At 42.1% G+C, this 18,858-nt stretch overlaps 1 protein-coding gene across 4 annotated transcripts in view; it reads left to right on the top strand.

The window, feature by feature from the left end:
* fndc3a (fibronectin type III domain containing 3A) overlaps window positions 1-18,858 on the top strand; it is a 42,340-nt gene that overhangs the window by 14,976 nt on the left and 8,506 nt on the right. For all 4 annotated transcript variants that reach the window (XM_069161189.1, XM_069161188.1, XM_069161190.1 and 1 more), the window contains 16 exons: window positions 8,649-8,725; window positions 8,828-9,068; window positions 9,376-9,675; window positions 10,076-10,134; window positions 11,439-11,605; window positions 11,732-11,791; window positions 11,875-12,013; window positions 13,399-13,452; window positions 13,537-13,661; window positions 13,858-14,032; window positions 14,723-14,809; window positions 16,254-16,392; window positions 16,979-17,047; window positions 17,334-17,452; window positions 18,334-18,439; window positions 18,649-18,824. In XM_069161189.1, coding sequence (XP_069017290.1) covers window positions 8,649-8,725; window positions 8,828-9,068; window positions 9,376-9,675; window positions 10,076-10,134; window positions 11,439-11,605; window positions 11,732-11,791; window positions 11,875-12,013; window positions 13,399-13,452; window positions 13,537-13,661; window positions 13,858-14,032; window positions 14,723-14,809; window positions 16,254-16,392; window positions 16,979-17,047; window positions 17,334-17,452; window positions 18,334-18,439; window positions 18,649-18,824 — 2,093 coding nt within the window. The remainder of the gene's footprint in view (window positions 1-8,648; window positions 8,726-8,827; window positions 9,069-9,375; window positions 9,676-10,075; window positions 10,135-11,438; window positions 11,606-11,731; window positions 11,792-11,874; window positions 12,014-13,398; window positions 13,453-13,536; window positions 13,662-13,857; window positions 14,033-14,722; window positions 14,810-16,253; window positions 16,393-16,978; window positions 17,048-17,333; window positions 17,453-18,333; window positions 18,440-18,648; window positions 18,825-18,858) is intronic.

Raw genomic sequence — 18,858 nt, 5'->3', positions numbered from 1 at the left:
TCTATATATATTTTTTTTTTTTTTTTTTTTTTTTTTTTTTTTTTTTAGAGTCACTTAGTTGATTAAGCCTGATCTCATCGATTCACAGGACTGATTCACATTCTGTTTTGAAAAAAAAAAAATTCACATGCCCATATGTACATTGAGACATATTTTGCTTGCTGTAATCAGTCCTTTTGTTTGCACAAACTGATTCGGTCCTTTGCGTTGTCACATACAGCTTCTCCAGGTAATGTCGGGATAAGTTCAGGTTTGCAAGACATGTGTAAGAGCAGATGAACACTACTTTAAAATGGCTGTAACTTTAAAAAGTACCCAGTTGATTTGTTAAACTAAGACTGCTAAATTCTCATATTTCCTTTGCTGTGCTTTAAAAGTAAGCTCTCCTTACATTGAGGACTGTAGACTTATAAGCGCAACCAGAACCGCTTCATTGTTCATATGGTCACACGGTTGCTTTTTTTGTGAACCTATCTTTTTTTTTTATTAAGGATGGTAACCAAACAAGAGTTAAAAAGAAATGTGTAGTATCAGACCCCCAAAAATGGACCTTAATCTTTAGTTCAGTTTTTCTTTGTTTTCTTTTAAACAGTAACTCTGGTATTGTGTACACATACATACATCCACGATATTTATCTTTTTATTGCATCACTTCCCATATTTCAATATGTATCATTTGACAGGCTGCTCTTGCTGTTTAATTTGACAGCTCATAAATGGTATAGTGTAATGATAATCTATTGTAATGTTAAATAAACGTATGGTATAATTACAGTTTTCAATCAATGAGATGAGTCAGAAAGGCAGTGTTTGAGTATAAAGTGTTACTCATTCTTCTTTATCCTGATGGCAGTCATTTCCTTTTGCACAATTTTGGATGATAAGGCTGGCTTTGAGACCGCAACAATGAAGTCTAGATCTAACATGTTGCTGACAGCATGAACGGGAAGACTACTAGAGTAATTGTAGGAGGTAGAGTTGCAGTGCCATAATTGTTAACTATTATTCAAAACTGTAATTGCCTGGGAAAATATTGATCTGAAAAGGATTTGCTTGATATAGGGCTTTCTACAGAGGACTTCCTGTTCTGTATTGACATTTCTGTGAGTGCATAGCCGCTCCTTTTTCTCTCTTAAATTGTGAATTTAATTTAATAAGGCAAATTAAAGATGTTAACATAATTAAGGTTTGCACGTGAATAATGTTTGATACCCTTTGTGACCCCAGCAGACACAGGCACACGGCACTGTAGCCTAAATGTAATGACCTATGCTTAGATCGGTGTTTACGGTCTCGCAATTAAAATACACTGGTATGTCTTTAGCATTTGTCTATACCTTGTGGCGTGAATTCACATCCACATTTAGATGACAAAAGAAAAGATGGAAAGTGATGCTGCCCAGTCAGGAAGCCAGTTTGTTTACAGCACGGGCTCTGCTCCCCACTTGGGTCTGAGCTTCCACGCCAGCCCCCCATTATGGACTGAATAAACCTTCCTAATAGGGAGAAAGCATACATAGTTTTTCAGTCACAGGAGAAACAAGGAGCCAAGAGGTGCCACATAGATCAGTGTGTCTGCTACTAACTGGCCTGTCACAGGGTGCACTCATCTCTCTGTCAGTTAAATAGAGGGATGACTCACCGCTTGCAACACAAGGAGGGAGGAAAAAGTGTGTGTGTGTGTGTGTGTGTGTGTGTGTGTGTGGTTGGTTTGTTGCGTCTTCATGACGGACTAGCTGTGTTCACTTAAGTGTTAGTTCTGCATATGTATACTTCCATTTTAAACTCTCGTGTGTACTGCAGGACAACATGACACAGTTATAAAGCCAGAATGATCTGGTTTGCGTGTATTTTTCAGGATCTGTCTCCCATTAATTTGTGTATTCAATCATGTATTTTTAGCAGCTGGATATGCGTAATTGCGACATTTTAGGGCATGACAGCCTGCGTAATAGGAACAGACAGTCTGGTAAAATGCAGTTTATAGAAGGCATTTGCCGTTTTTGATATCTGCCTTGGAGCAGGGACCTTTAGTGGGGGAAGCTAATTAGAGAAGCCATTTAGCATCCTCCTCCTTGCTATTAGGAGAGCTCTAAAGGGGTCGTGGACATGCCCTCATAGCTTCAGCCTAGACCCACAGCTCTCCCTGGATTGGTCTTTCTTGGCATCTTCCACTAGATGCTAGGTCTGAAGGCTGTATCCCTGCCATCTTTAGCCACCTGATAAGCTTGGTGAATGATGAGGCAAGTCAGCATTGGGCCCATTGGGTTGATTAGATCCACTTCCTGATCTGACTAAGCCTGCTGGTGATTCACCATCACTTTGGATGATTCCGTCTCTGGTTGATTGCATACACTGTCTAGATCCACGAGGCTTATTGAGCCTGATAGAGATGTGCCTTCTCCACAAAAGTCAAGACAGCCATTCTGGCATTCTTACAGGAAACTAAAACGAGAGTGTGAACCTATCTTCACAATTCCATGTGCATGCATCCACCTGGCTCAGTTTGTAGCCATGTTGTGAGTTCACACCACACTCAGTTGGTCCCACTGTCTATTTGTCCCTCCGAAGCCATAACTTTGAAACGGCTCATCTTATTCCTTATTGAGCTGCAGGTATGTGAAGTCTTTCTTTCTATCGGATGGACTTGAGGCTAACATGTCCTCTGTGTCTAAAACTCAGCAGGCAGGATGTGCACTGTTGAATATCTGACAGATTGAGGTTAGGGGAAATCTATGCTGTAAATACTAGAATAGTCTGTGATGAGCGAATTTCTACCAGAGTTTAATTTTAGGAGGTTTAACAACAGGCATTTTCCATCATTTGTCTGTCGAAGACAATTTTGAGTTGAAGTCGGGCAAAGCAGCACCATCAACTTGAACTGCTTGAGGATAGTCGGGCCTTGTTATCCTCTGAAAAATGCACCTTGGGCATAATACGCATTCTTAGGTTTTCTCTGAGTTGGCATTTATGGCGTTGCACTTGGTCACATACGAGAGGTATCCAAAACGTTTAGAGACTGCTCTCGTTGCGTTGAAACGGAGAGCAGCACAATGTTGTGCACGGAGCAGGGGGAAGCTAAAGCCTTTATAAGTAAATAGTTCAAGTTATTTTGCGTGATCAAAATGAGCAGGTGAGTTACACACAGTTTTGTTAGCAGTTGTCCGTGGGTATTTGTGATTTCAACCTGAACTTGAGCTGACTTCAAATTGTGTGTCAAAGTAGGCAAATCAATAAAGAAGAAAAGGTGAATGGAAAAATGTAGATGATAGTGTATCGCAATTAGTGGCATGGTCTAAAGTGCATGATGCAAGTCGTGTCCAAATCTACTTTAAGTTTTATGACAGATATTGTGAGTGCAAAGTAACTACATGGTTCAGAGGGGTTGTACTTATTTCTTGTTAGGTGTGTTTTGGACGTCACATAAAATGAACCAGTGTTATCAACCATTGCCTTTAAAAGCCGGATGTCCTTTGCACTTTGGCAGATTGCTATGACAGCGGATTTGCCAAGTAGTCGGAAAGAACGCTGCAGAGGAACTGGATCTGCTTGTCCGCAGATTGATTGACACAAACATTATCTTTTATATTTGTCATCATTTTATTTTCAATCCTTTGCACATTTGTGCTGCTGTGTTGCTGTGTGTGGAACGAGCACATTGTACTTGCGTTCAGATGGACGCAAGTACAATTTGCTATTTAACCATCATGGTGTCTGGATGGGAAAATGACAACTGCATTTGTCTAAAACCAGTAAAGAGACTTTCGTTGCGTTTGGCACCACTTTGTGACGAATGTAAGAAAGAGCCTGTCAATTAAAAATGCATTTAAGTTGCACAATTTCACGAGTACCTTAGATATTGGATTGGATGAACTCATTTCAGTTTATTTGAAATGACTAAATATTCTACCATATAAGTATCAGTTTCCAAAAAATGACATAGTGGCATTATTTATCCTGTCTCGAATTCTATCCTTTGACCGTGCATCACTCCACCTCCCTTTCTTCATTTTCCTCCCTCTATTCACTCAAAACATTCGCTGAGCTTACATTGTAGCTGGAGAGTGGGCAGGTAGGACCACCATGAAACAATTGGCTTGCCCCGGGGACCTGGTTGCACCTTTGATGCGTCCATTATTTTAACTGGGAATACACTGCAAGTTGCATGGACTCGTGTGATCATGAAGGATCTAAAACCTATGAGCACAATTGTGGCGTAAGTGGGTGTTTCGTTAACCACAACAGCCTCACCCAGACCAAACTCGTCACATACGGTTCACATAATTTGACTGCAAACATCAGACGCATCAGACGCATTAGCACTTTCCTTTCATACGCATCACCTCCCCCACCTACTTCCAAGGACGTACACACAAACATGTGCGTGCAAATAGTTCAGTCACAGCTGTGCCAGTGAGTAAGCTCCAGGAATGACTGAGCTTGAGTCATTTTTCTAAAGCTCCGTTGGTACCACGGGAGACGGAGCAAGGGGAAAGGATGACGGTAGATGACGACGAGAGGGAACAATATTTTTTTCTTCTTTTCGTCGGGGGTGGAATGTCCGAAGCAGGGTGATTTCATGTCCACTTTCTGTACTTGTGAAATCATTACCTCTGGGTGTGTGGGCTTCGCTTTTTGTTACATGTGGAAACGATGGGTTTAGAGTGAAATATTTATTTGTGAAATTGTTCAATATTTAAAAAAAAAAATAATAATAATCCAGCCCCTGTAGTCATGGCCCTTCTCTGCCTCTGGTTTGGTGTAGTTTAGAGCAGCAGCAGCAGCAGCAGCAGCGTGATGTTCTGTAATAAGCACAAGCATGAAGGTTACTGATCCCCTCCCCTCCTGTAAACGTCATTCATACCGGTGGGATTGTAAAACCGTGTGGATGCCTTGACATATTTGGAATTCAGGCAATGTTCACCAACACGTAGGAAAAATAGCTACTTTTATAAAATTGTTCTGTTGTTTACCGTGCAGCTCCCCCCCCCCCCCCCTCCTCCATCCACCCCCCGTTTAGGCTCTGGTTTGCACACAGATCAACAAAGGAAGCCATTTTCCTCTTTCTCCTCCCCTGTCTGGCTGGATTGGTGATGGTTGGATGCTAACGGGTGTGTTCTTAAGAAGCAGTCTGGTCGAGGATGAGTCCACACATGCGTGGCTTCCTTATCTGCTAATAGAATGTTACGCTTATTGCAAATTACTACCCTCTTAATTGATGGAAGCTATTTCCTGCCCGCAAGAAAAATGTGCTAAGAGGATCCTTTACGGTAATGCCATCACTAAAAATCAAGGTTATGGTTTTAAGTTGTAATTATTACATTTCTATTTCATTGACAGCTCAGTACTTGTTTCCCTTGCTTGCCTGTAATACTGATCCTATGTCAGTCAGCCTGCTTGCATTCCCTTTCCTTCCCTGTTTCTCCTCTTTATTTGTTGATGGAGACAATTTATTAGCTCTAATTAATAATCAAGCCCACTCTGTTTTTATGGGCCTACAGTCCATCATGCTGCCACTGACAGCTCATTGGAAGCTCCGATATGAAACGGCTCTTGTGCTCGTTATTGACCCCTCTGCCTGTGTGCGTTCCTTGATTTTTACACCCTTCTCTTAACCCACACAGCCTCTATATAGTTTATCCTCTGCTTCTCTTTATTCTCCAAATCTTATTGACAGTTCATTTGCACATCGGATTAAACCTGACAGTTTGCTGGGATTGTTTCCATTATTTCAGCGCCACGTCTGCCGAGTCTCCTGTGTTTGCAGTACGCCTTAGCAGACCTGTTTGAAGTCCCACTTGATTATGTTCGTTATGATCTCTATCCATTTTCAAACACGAGGAAACAGGTGTGTTCTCAAAGTGGCCTTAAAACCTTGACACATCGGGGAATGTATATGTATGTGAACATGTAGCTGGACTTCGATACCTCTCTCCCTGTTGTTGTTTTTTGGGTTTTTTTCTGGAAGAGACTGATGTTTTTTTCCGTGTCTCCTTCCCCTGGAAGGCTGGCACTCCACGGCCACGTCAGCACATCCAATGCTCCAGTTGACTCAGGGAGGGGGAGGGGGAAGAGAATGGCCCTTTTGTTTTTTTTTTTAGTTTTTTCTTTTATCTGATCTCTCAGCACTTGTGCGTCACTTTGATGTAACAGAGTGGGCGTCTTCCTCCCCCCCCCCCCCCCCCCCACACACACATCCCATTCTCCACCCTACCTCTCATTTCCCCACTCTTTTACAGTGATTAAAAAGTCCCTTGTCGTGGCTCTCTCACCTTGTTCTCTCTGTTGGTCTTTGTGTCCTCATGCTCACCAAGTGGGTATACACAAAGCCTTTCATTTAAAATGGACAACCTATAGAATGCTAATGTGATTCATCAGATTTTCAATCAGTCAGCCTCAGCTGGACTGGCAGGAATTATTTTAGCTAGTCATTAACCTAATGACTAACCCTAATCCTAATGCACAGCTAAGCACTCTGCGGCCTAAACACAAGATCATTTATTTTTCTTAAGTGAGTAGAGTTAAAAGTACACACTTTTGAACTTGTTGTAATCTGAAATCAGTGATGGCTGAACCAGTGTGACTCCCCTCATTCAGGTTGAGCTCTCCCCTGTTTCCTGAATTGAGGTCTTTGTCCTCGCATACTCTGTTCTTAGGTAGGGAAATGACTCGCCTCTTATTTCCCCATTTGATTTTTGTGTAAAGAGGTCTGCCTGTTATCTATCGTATCCGAAAAGGTTTCTTAGCGGGTAGCGGGTAGCGGGTGCCCTGCAGTATAATGAGTACACAGTTATGTCTTCGTGGCCTGATTATAGCATGGTACACTGAGTCAGTAGGATAAAGTATAGAATGCTTTGTGCTTGACAGCAGTAAAGCATTTGATGCCAGACAATAGATGTGCATATAATGCAATTCTACTCATTGTTGTCCCGGGGTTGGTCCTAGTCATTAGACAGTTGTCACCCTGCTTCTCACTATTGACAGATACGTACACATCACATTTAAACCAAAGAAGTTTGACTTTTAACTTGTCTTCATATGCACGCTCCCTCTCTTGCTCACCCATGTTTGCAAGCTTTATGTTTCTCTACTCTCTATCAGTCTGTCTCCCTTACTTTTTTTTTTTAGCTGGTTGGATAAATTATATTGAACCATCAATGTCACAGTATTGATATAAATTTCCAAAAAGCATTGCCAGGCCATGAAAGCTGGGTCGCTATCAACCCCCAACCAAGAGAGGGTTGACCAACACATATGTACCCGACTGTGACGGTCTGAATGGGCGTTGTGCATCACTACTTTAATTATAACGCTAACATTGCTACACTGACTTGAAAGCATAGTCTGCCTCTGTATTGAGCTGTTGAGTAAAGCAGTGAACTCTGGACCAGAGTCGGTCTGTTGTTGAGGTGTACTGCACGCTCAGCTGTTTGGTGATTAGACTACTGCAGTCAAATGCAATAGCCCAACACTAAATCCTCCCTTCATGAATGTTTGATTTGTCATTTTGGAGGTTGCACTTTATGGTGCTTAAAAAAAAAAAATCTTTCTTTAAAACAGTTTCGACAAATACCTTTATGGAGGTACGGTTTGTTAAAGGGCTGTCTTATTAGACTGCTTTAGTTTTAGTTAGTCCACCTAACAAACTATCAACTGTATTTTTGCTCTCCCCTGAGAGCTGAAGGCTGGACTTAAAGGGGTGGTTTCTGGTGTCACTAAGTTGTGGGAGGTTTCAGTGTATCATCACACAGGCCAGCCTCTGTAGTCCTGGACCCATTGTGGCTGCTCAGTTAGAAGTGCTTTCTCTCCTCACACCACTTTTGGCCAAAATGAAGGAAGGCTCTTCCTCAAGAAGTTTCTGAGGAGGTCAGTGTGTGTTGCGAATCCTTTCGGTCTCTCCTGCTTAGCATCTGGCGTTGGGGGCCGAGTGCTTCTGTTTTACATTTGTAAGAAGAGATATGTGTGAATGTGCAAACTTGGCTCAGAGGGGGCTCTCTCTTTCTCTCTCCTCGGCTTTCTGCTGAGCTGTCACTTCTGTGAGCTGAGCTAAGCTGTTGAACTGGCCCTTACAAAAGAGCAGCAAACTTTGTTGTCTCTCAGCACTTTTGTAAAGTGGTATTCTTGCATTTGCTAGTATTTTTAAAAGTGTTTTTCTCTGCCAGGTCTTACTCAGGTATTTAAAAAATGAAGTAGTCATTGAAGATCAAGCTAATTTTGAAGAGTAAATTGACAAGAGGTAATGTTTGAGGTTAAAGCCATTGTTTTAGTGGCTCAATGTGGGGAGTTTTTATGATTGTCAATCATTATTGAAGTCTATTTATTATCTGCGTAGTAGGGTTGAAGGTAACTGGAGAAAGTACTGACAGAAGTCAACAGACACATCGGATCAAGCTTACAAAAATGTGTTACCAATTTTGGATCCATTCATCAACTACTGAGTGACATCTTTATTGCGTCTTAAATTGACTACATTTCTGGTTTGTGATTCTGGCTGCCATTTTCTTCATAGCTATTGAGATCAGGCTAACGTTTGAATGCAAGTTCAACCCCGTGTACAACTCTTAACACTCTCAGCACATTTAACACAAATGAAACAGCTGTTTATCCTGAGGGAAAGTGTTTGATTTTGCTCTTTCCCTTCTTCACAGGTCCTGCTCAGGTTCCCATGATGTCTCCAAATGGTTCAGTGCCTCCAATCTATGTGCCTCCTGGATACATTTCACAGGTAATCATTCTCTACTATTTCCAGTGCAATGTTTCTGACTGACTTCTTATCAAGCTCAGAGCAGCTTTGAAATCTGCTTTCCATTGTCTTGTTTCCTTTTAGATCATAGAAGAGAACGGCGTGCGGCGGGTTCTGGTTTTACCTCAGCAACCGGAGTTCCACCCAGGGGGTCACTCTCCTCTCCACCATCCTCCACCCCATGCCCACCTGTCTGCCTTTATCCCACACCCTGCCATGATGCCCCCTCCACCTCACCTGTACACAGGCATGGCAGGGGGTGTGGCTGACATGAGCGCTCAGTACATCCCCCAGTACCATCCAGCTCATATCTACTCAGAGCAGGGTGAGTTGGAGCCGGCAGTGTCTGGACTGTATTGTTATATTGAGATCTTATTTATTTGTTCTCAGCCCTTTATTTGCACAGTCAGTTTATACCATCAAGGCCTGAGTCAAACTGTTTAGTCTGTCAGCTTCTTACTCTTTAAGGAGGTCACCTCACTATCGCCCTGTGTATTTGTATGTCTTTCTCATAATAACCTGAGAGCTTGGCCTTTTTGGCCTGCTTCTCTGGCCTCTTGACAGATCTTTTTTGTACTCCTCTTGCATGTGTCTGTACAAACCCACAAGTGTTGCCTTTTTTCTTGTTTCAGTCTCTACAGATTCTCACTCCCAACATGGACGCCCACCATTTGTTCACAGAGACGACCGAACCAGCAAAACGCACGAGCGTCTGCAGAAGAAACTGAAGGAGCGTCAGGGAGGCGGAGGAGGAGGGCAGGTGAAGGACAGCCCTCCCCCGTCACCACAGAAGACTTGCAACAGCCCCCAAACAGTGGACATTCATAACGGCATCGGAGGGAAAGGGCTGGAGGCAGAGCAGGGGCAGCTGAGGCACGCAGTGGGCTGCCCTGACAAGCAGACAGGCAAGGGAAAAAAACGAGAGTCAGAAGGTAAGGATGGAAAATGGAAGAGGTTTGTCTGGGGTTACAATTGGGACAATTATTAACAGAGTTTAAAACCGCTTTGTAAACTTGGCGGCTATTAACTAGTTTCTTTTGGCAACAATGTATTTGATTTAGGTCAATTGAAGCTGCTGTCAAAAGTGACAACCTCACCTTAGTTTAAAAATTAAAAAAATGTCCCCCATTATTAAACTGTACTACTACCTTACAGACATGGCATACATAGCTAGATATATATTACAGTGGAGAAACAATTGCAAGCAAAACAGTTTTTATTAGCTATTGAAATAGAAAGTTAAATGTCACATGCTTTTTTTTCTTAATTTCAAAATGATGGTGGTGTTTGTTTTTTCCTTAAATCTGTATTGACCTGTTTTTCTCTCTTTAGAGCTGGACAAAGAGGCTCAGGCCCTGCAAGCACTATTGAGTACCATCAGTAAACCAGAGGTTGGTATTTGCGTCTATCAACAGTTTTTCTTTTCTTTTTTTCTAATTAATAGAGTTTATATGATTTTATTTACACTGTGTTCACAAAAACCTGTAATGATGCTACTGCGCTGCATCATTAAACATTCTATTAACATTCATGATGAATTCTTGCATGGCATCTTCCTAATGGAGTCAGACCTGCTGACTAGCATCCATGTGGGGATTTCTATTCCCAAATGTGCCCCCAAACATCTATGCCAGCAATTACTAGAAGCTTGGTGTTTTGCTCTGAAAGGAGTGCTGCTTTTTAACTAAATAAACCCAGAGCACTCACACCTTCCTGGTAATATTGTTGGTGGTTCATAAAAAAAAGTCATCCATTTTGTGCGTTTACATATATGAAGAAATATATACATATTAAAAAGTATTTTATCCATTGAAAAATGGTGTTGGGTTCACAGCAGCATTATATATTATTAAAAGTCTTTCCACATGGTGGGGGTGACAAATCAACGACGCAAATATTTTGCGTCTAAACTATTCGCACCAGCAGCAATGCAAAAACCTGTATGATCCATCCACTCCATGAAAGTTGTGGGTGAGTCTGCAAGACCCTTTGCATACGTGCATTAAATGCAGCCTGTGAATGAATATGCACCACAGCACAGTAGAAATGACACAATACTTGAAATTCATGTGATTGGTTGTTGACTTTATTTGCAGCTCAGAAAAATCAACCTTCTTCCAAAAAAAAAAAGAAATATATATACATATACATACACCACACACACACACACACACACACACACACACACACACACACACTGGTTTGTTAAAGGACTGTGAATTGTGAAGTAAAGGACTAAGGTGAGCACTCAGGGCAGAGGGGAGGAGGCTCAGACTTGACCTGATTTAGTTGCTCCACATATAAATCCCACCTACAGCGTAGCTCAGGGTATTTTTAAACCTCCTCCAAACAGAAAGAAAAATCTTACGGTGGCACAGCATATCCCTGTCAAACGCTGAAAAAACCTTTTCCCAGTGTGGCATCAGTTTGCATGTTTTGATCACCATCTCTTTTCCTCTGCCAAGCAATGTGATTGTTGTGATGGATGCAAGAATGAGACATTTTATGTATAATACATTTGTAAGACTTGAAAACTTGGTACAGTATTTCTTACAAGATAACAATTATAATGGGGCTTTTTTTTTATTTTATTTTTTTATTGGCTATATACTGCAGTTAAGGAATAGTTTGTATCCATGTTGGGGATTTGTGGTGTTACATAGACCTAATCATGAGCCTTGAAACTGTCATATAGGTGTCAGACATCCAGGCCAGAGGAGCAGTAGTGAACTGGAGTACACCCACCAGGCCAGAGAGCGAGAATGGCAGCGTGGAGGATGACTGCAGCCCCCCGGACCCCCTCAGCTTTGAGGTTTCCATCTCAGTTGGTGGCAAAGATGAGAAGTACCAGAGCATGTACTGGTGAGCACAAGCAGCAAGATAACATAACGCCAAACAGGAACTGTTGTTAGAAATTTGACATTGACGTTTATCTGAAAATATTGACTTTTTTTTATTTTTTTTTATTTTTTTTTACATTCGATGCAGTGGGGAAGAACTAAGTGCAACTTTAGAAGACCTTCGACCAGCAACAGACTATCACGTCAGGTTGGCAGAACCCCCCGCCTGCTTTTAAATACAGTGTCAATACAAAGAGGAACAGTGTGTAAACACTTCGTTTTTTTCCTCAGGGTCCAGGCGATGTTTAACTGTTTACAGGGAAGGCCATCGGAGGCTGTGAGTTTCACCACTTTAAGCTGCGAGCCAGATCCTCCCAATCCTCCCAGGAAGGCCAGTGGGACCAAGAACACACTTGTACTCCAGTGGAAGGTAAAATTGGAAGTTGTGTGATTGATGGAGTTGGGATTTAGAGCCACAGTTTTAAAGGTGGACAACAAGTAGCGACAGCATCTACAGTATGTGATAGAAAAACAGAATTCAAACATACAGTGTAATAACCAAACATTCAGAGCGTGGTTTCATTTATATGCAGTAATAATTCACAGGTTTTATGATTAATTATAAGTGGTGGTTGTGTTTGTGATACCTTCCACACAGATTTGTCCTCTCAAAGGGTTTGTTGGGAAGTGGGGTTGTCGGAGGCTCTTCTCAATAATTAGTGTATTAACTCCAGTATGTCAGCTCGTTCCCAGTTTGGAGAGGCGGGCAGCTGTACTGGCACAGAAGCTCAGCAATGTGCGCTGTGGACAGTTCAGCATCAAAACGTGTTTTAGCCATTTATAAAAAAAATTTAAAAAATCCCCGCTTTTGACACCTTAGTTTGGATTTGGACTGATATGTTAAAATACCACCAGAGTCACACAATCTAACCCATCAAGGCAGTGGTTAACAGAAACTCACGTGTTCTGTGAAGTAAATTTAACATTTTTGTCAGAGGAGTCTGGTGGCTTTGATGCGAGACTAGATGGATATAATGGTGCAGTTTCCTTTTGGAAAGGTCTGTCTGATGGCTAAAAAAGATGTGAAAATATTCTAAATTTAGCGTACACTTGAACTGATGAGGATTTTTTTTATTATTATGGTGGTTAAAATATATATATTGTTGCAAACCCCCAGAACAGTAGCACAAGCGGTCTGCTTCACCAAACATCCCGTTCCAACCCCCATCAATTGTGGCTAATGCACTGCTTGTAGTTAAGAAGTTCATGCAATCCCACTTCAAACAATCCAAACTGTCCCTTTTAAGGTAGGAGAATTGGATTAATGACTAAAAGGTCACCCAGTTAAAATGCCCAAACTGGCTGGAAAAGGGAGAAAAGGTCAATCAAACAGCAATCTAACCTTCCTTCACAATTGTTGCTGGGATCCTCTTCAGTGTGGTAACTTGTTTTCCTTCTGCGGCTTTGTTAAAGTTGTTCCCTTGAGTAAAAGATATAGGTTGGACAGATTACCCCGCAGATTAGCAAAGCACCTAAAGAATAACTGTGCATGCTCAGCAGACTTTGAGGATCTATTGCTTAACATCTCTTATAACTGCCACCAAATACAGTGACAGATGGTGGTGCTTAGGCCATCTAAAAACAAACATACATTTCCTTCACTATGTTCTGCTTTATCTTGTCTGTTAAATGCATTTGTTTTCACTCTGCGTGCATAAATTCAAAAGCTGAAAACCCATTAAATTAACGGGGCATTGCTGTATAATATATTAGTCGTTTGTGTATTTTTATAAAACTGCGTGATTTCACCCACAGGCTCCTTGTGACAACGGCTCCAAAATTCAAAACTACATTCTTCAGTGGGATGAGGTAAATAGTTTTTTTTTTTCCTCATGACTGATGTTTTATGTGTAATTCTGCTCGTTTTTAAACTAACGACTTTGTTCTCCTCAGGGGAAGGGCACTGGTATTTATGAACAGTGCTACCATGGACCTCACAAGCAGTACAGAGTGACCAAGCTTTCTCCAGCTTCGAGATACTCCTTCCGCCTTGCAGCCAAAAATGACACGGGTGTAAGGTAGGCACGTTAACACGCTTAAGAGTATTTCCGGGCTGCCGCTCTCCCTGTTGTCCTTTTTTTTTTTTTTTTATGTCACCGTTTCTTCCATTCACTGTCTCCATCTGTTTTTGCATGTGCGTCTCTCACTCTGTCTCTCCTGTCTCTCTCTCCCTCCCATTCTCTCCCATCCTCTGTCTCTCTCTGCCCTCCCCAGCGAGTTCAGTGAAGTGGTGGACCTGTTCACCTCATGCAGTGTGCCATTGCCACCCTTCCCTCCAGAGCTGGAGATGGAGGGAGTGACCTGGCTGTGTCTGAAGTGGCAGAGGCCCACTAGTTCTCCAAAGGAGGATGACATCTTTTATATTTTGGAGATGGAAGAGGAAGGCACGGTATGTCTCTTGCTTAACTCGGTTAAAATGGCCGAATCAATTAGTCGTTGGAGATTGAAACACAGAAATGTCTTGGCGTTATCTGCATTTAGCGTAAATGCACTTTTATGACTGGTGTAAAAAAATCTGATGATATTTTAAATCATATTTACGCAGAAATCTAGAAAATTCTTCAGGGTTCACAAACTTTCAAGCACCACTGTGCATACTGTTTCTGTGTCAATCTGTTTGACATTAGTGTATCTCCAGACAGTATAAGATACATATGTACACCATTAGCAAAGGACACCTACAGTTTTCACAATTTCTAATCAATTTCTGGGAGATGGGATATACTGGGATATGTTTCCTGGTTGATATGGATCCTTGTGTAGTTATTAATTGTCTTCAGGAATTCTCTTATTTATTTCAATCTAGCTAAAACATTTTTTTTTTGTTTATTTAGTTTATTTTTCCTAACGCTGTTGCTCTAAAAGATACATTGACATTTGCTGCTACTGCCGCCTCTGCATGCATCTTTCCTTAAGCTGCTACCTGCAGATATAGTCGCTGCCATGGAACACAAAAAAAGCTCCCGTGCAGCTGCTCCTCCTGCAGATCACTTTGTTGTCTGTGCTACAGTGATTGTCTTGTAAGTCATTGCTCACCTGGTTGTTTTCTTTATCCTTTTGTCATTTATCTTTGTCACAGGGATATGGCTTCCAGCCAAGCTACGACGGTGACGAACTCTCCTGCACCGTGAGGGGTCTCCACAGGAGCACCAAATACAAGTTTCGGGTAAGAGAGCCTTCCGATGTGTTCAGTCAAAACTAGTGATCTGCAGGGTTAATTTAGGCTGAAGCAGTGCGTGTGTGTGTGTGTGTGTGTGCGTGGAGGGAGCAGATTTCAGTGAGGGAGGAGTGCTGAGTCCCGCGTTGGCCCTATGACTCATCTGTTTAAAGGATTCTGCCAGCCGAGCAGTGTGCAACCGACAGCATCAACAGGATGACTCCACTGCTGATCACACAGGGGGTCGCAGTGAGGAGCGAGTCGAGCAAGGCCTTTTGGCAGTAATATTACAGGGTTTGGGGACAGACTGTTCTGTTGTCACCATTTTCTTTCTTTCTTCATTCTGTCGCTCTTACCCTCTCCCATATTTCCACCCTCTCTCATCCTCTTCTGATAGCTCTGAGGGATCACGGGTGACCATCGTTGCCATGTTATTGGCCGACAGCATGTCACTGACACGCGCTGCTCCTGCTAAAATCACCATTACTGGTAATCCAGTGAGAAACACTGGCGCAGATACTTTTCGGTCAATAAATTGAAGACCCTGTGTTGTATCTGCCTGTGAGGTGTCAACATCTAGAATATACAAACACAGGACATCTTTGAAAAATCTCTCACCATCTTCCCACGTCTATTTATTGGATAGATGGACAAAAATCAGCTGGATCTGAGAGCTGTGTTCCTTAAGTGACAGTAAATGCACTGTTGGTATCAACCATAAAATGACAGGATAATCTTTTAACTCGGATGCAGGGTTGTTCTGTCTTACGAATATGTTTTACAACTTCATCATATTCACTTTAGCTAAATAACTGTATTTGTAATCTGCAGTTCAACTCGGTTAACAGTTAAAGCTGAGAGCTGGATCACAGTTTCTCAAAGTGGCTCCCGTCTTAATACCTTATTTTCCTGCAACAAGTGGCAGTAACAGGTGCTCTTTATTTTCTGTCTGGGTGCTTCAGAAACATGAAATCCTAGTAATGCATAGGTTTCTCATAGACATTGTAAGCTTTACTCACATTGCCAGAAGAATCCACAGCACAATATTCCTGAACGTGACGCTAAAGTACTGTATTACCCAAACACACCATACACTTGAATGATCGAAATATCCATTCATCTGTCCCAAGCCACCCATCCTGCCTCATTACTAATTACCCTGCTACACGGCATGAGGGGAGGCTGGGTGCTGTGGAGGTTTTGTCATGGTCTACTCTGCAGGCTCATAGGGATTTCTATTTAATGGCTGATGTGGCACACTGAAATGCAAATGCTGCTTATTGGCTCATTTCATGATTGCAATGCTTGTGGTGTTCAAACAGTTTTGTTGAAATCTTTCTGTAGATTTAAGGGGCAGAATCTTTTTGATAATTTGGTGTTTGACTTCACTGACTGCCTATGCAAACAATGGCCAATAATTCTTACCTTGCTTGTATTTGTGCACATCCTCCAGGTGGCGGCATACAACTCAGAGGGGAAGAGTAATCCCAGCCAGGTGGTGGAGTTCATAACAAACCCAGACAGACCCAGCAGTCCCTGCAGGCCTGTCATCAGAGGAAGAGTCCTGCCCAACAGCTTTAAGATGGCCTGGGGTGAGATTTCTTCCCAGCAGCCCTTTCTCTTATTAATATCCTTCAGTCTTGCGTGCAGTTGACATCCTGTTATGTCCAGTTTACTGTTTCAATTTTCACCTCGAGCCATGCTTGAACATAGATGAGACGGATGACATCCCAAATAGTCTGTGCAACACCAGACTGACAATTCTCTCCTTCATTCTCCTCCATTCAGACATCAGAATGAATTCTTCATACACTTCACTGGACAGACACATCACTCACTGCCACGCTTGGTCTCTGCTTCCAGATTTCAAAATGAAAAAATATGTCTGCAGATCTGAAAAAAATCTGAATGAGTTCCAGAAGAAATTTGAGGGGCAAAAAAAGCCCACGTCAACAGCAAATCATGCTTTATTTACATGTGCATTTCCTACTCAAAATACTTACTAACGAGTTGGGAGTTTTGAAAGACAGCGAGATTAGCTGTCATGAAATCGGTCTACATATTTCATCGTTTGTTGATCTGCCTTAGTACACATTTTAATAAATGAATACGTTCCCAGACAAAGCATAATGTTTATATACTGAAAATGACTTCTTGGTTGTCTGTCTTCAAACTTAGAGCCCCCTAAGGATAACGGTGGAGCAGAGGTCACAAAGTATGTTGTGGAGCTGTCAGAGGGCTTAAGTGGTAAGTTACACATGGTGTCAGAAAAAGGAGGTCAAATCTCCTTTCTCAAGTTCAGGGCATACATTTGCATAAGTCCCCTCGACCCTCTCATTTTTTTATGTTTTCGCCATGTCATAAGTGCTAAAAATGCAATTGTTGCAAGTAACTCGCTATAACTATCCTCATTCATGTTTTAAGACGTAACCAAATTATTTCTAGCTTTTAAAAAAAAAAATGGAAAAACCGGCAATTATGTCTATCAAACATTTGGACACTGAAAAATCATTTGAAATGTGTTTGCACTTAGGCTCATCGTGGGAGCTGGTGTACTCAGGCCCAGCTACTGAACATGTGTGTGAGGGTTTGAAGCCCGGCTGCTCCTACCAGACGAGAGTTTACTGCATGAGCGAGGGGGGGCAGAGCCCGGTGAGTCATTCAGCGTCGGTACACGTGCACACACCGTTGACACAAAGCCTGGTGTTTCACCACAGGAATTCAAAGAGATTGATCGGTAACAATTTAATTTGATTGCAGGGAGAAAGCATTGCACTTGTTTTTTTTATTTTTTTTTATTAATATACTGCCTTGCAGCTATTTAAAACCTGATTGTTTTCCTATTGGCTTGTTTACTATTAATACAGTTCTTTGGCTTTTACTCAAACTGTAATTGTTAGGGCAGCCAGCCAATGTTGATCTGATTAATTTTTACACAAATTATTCTCGCTATGCATTCTGTGAGTGGTGAATTTTAGTAGGACATGTTAATTCAGTCAGTCTCGTATGTGGGAAGATTAGACGATGCTTCCTGGTGTGCGAGTACGAGACAAAGCCCATTAATCGATTAACCCTCGCTGCATGTGTCGGGGGATATTTTTCCTAATTAGTTCAGTTCACAGGCGCTCTTCATTAATATCTTCATCAGCTATTTGTGCATGCATTTATTCATGACGGGGCTCGTAAAGAAACATGAGTCATGGTGGCGAGTTCCTGCATTTCAATGCAGCACAATGTGACATAACACTCACATGTTTCCGTTTGTCGTTGAAGTTGACTGTATTTTGCTTGCAAGACAATCTGTCTAACTTTATCTGTGAAAACCAGCATATTTCTCTGTATGCTCGTGTACTTTTTGAACGATGCATTCACATTCGTCTCCTCTCTCGTCTGCTGTAACCTGAATTAGTCTGATAAGCCTGGTGAAAATCAACAATTTGTATCCAGTGATACGTGTTATGAGAGGGAGGAGTGAGATAGTCAATCTGTTGTTTTCTGTGTTTCTTAATTGGTGTGTTGTCTTCCCTTGCAAGCTGTCAGAGACCCTGCAGGTCCAGACTCCCGCAGTGCCCCCAGGGCCCTGCCAGCCCCCTCGGCTGGTGGGCAAGCCCAAAGCCAGGGAGGTGCAACTGCGCTGGGGTGAGTCATTCCTCTCCAACTTAGATCTGTGTGGGATGCGTTTGGAGCTTCTGCTGATGCATTTATTTGTTTTGCAAACTATCTCAAAGCAGTGAACTTTGATTGTTCAGTTTGTATTATTTATCTGTTTCTATATTTTACCTTTGTGTATATGCTTTAGTATTTTCTTTGAAATGCCTTAAAAACATTGGTCTGCACAAATTGTCTAGGTCCTCCTCAGGTCGATGGAGGCAGCCCAGTGTCCTGCTACAGCGTAGAAGTGAGTGGGCCGCAGTCTGAGGAGAGCAGAGAGGTTTACCAGGGTCCAGAGCCGGACTGCTCTGTGGGAGGTTTAATGCCTGGCAAAACCTACAGCTTCCGGCTGAAGGCAGCAAACAAGGCCGGGGTGAGAAAACTGTTAAAAGTGGTCTATCAATAGC

This window comes from Embiotoca jacksoni, unplaced genomic scaffold (assembly GCF_022577435.1).
Source record: "Embiotoca jacksoni isolate LCO1_2020_lvr unplaced genomic scaffold, fEmbJac1.0.p SCAF_28, whole genome shotgun sequence".
Taxonomy (NCBI): domain Eukaryota; kingdom Metazoa; phylum Chordata; class Actinopteri; family Embiotocidae; genus Embiotoca; species Embiotoca jacksoni.
This window is presented reverse-complemented; position numbering and strand designations above follow the sequence as displayed.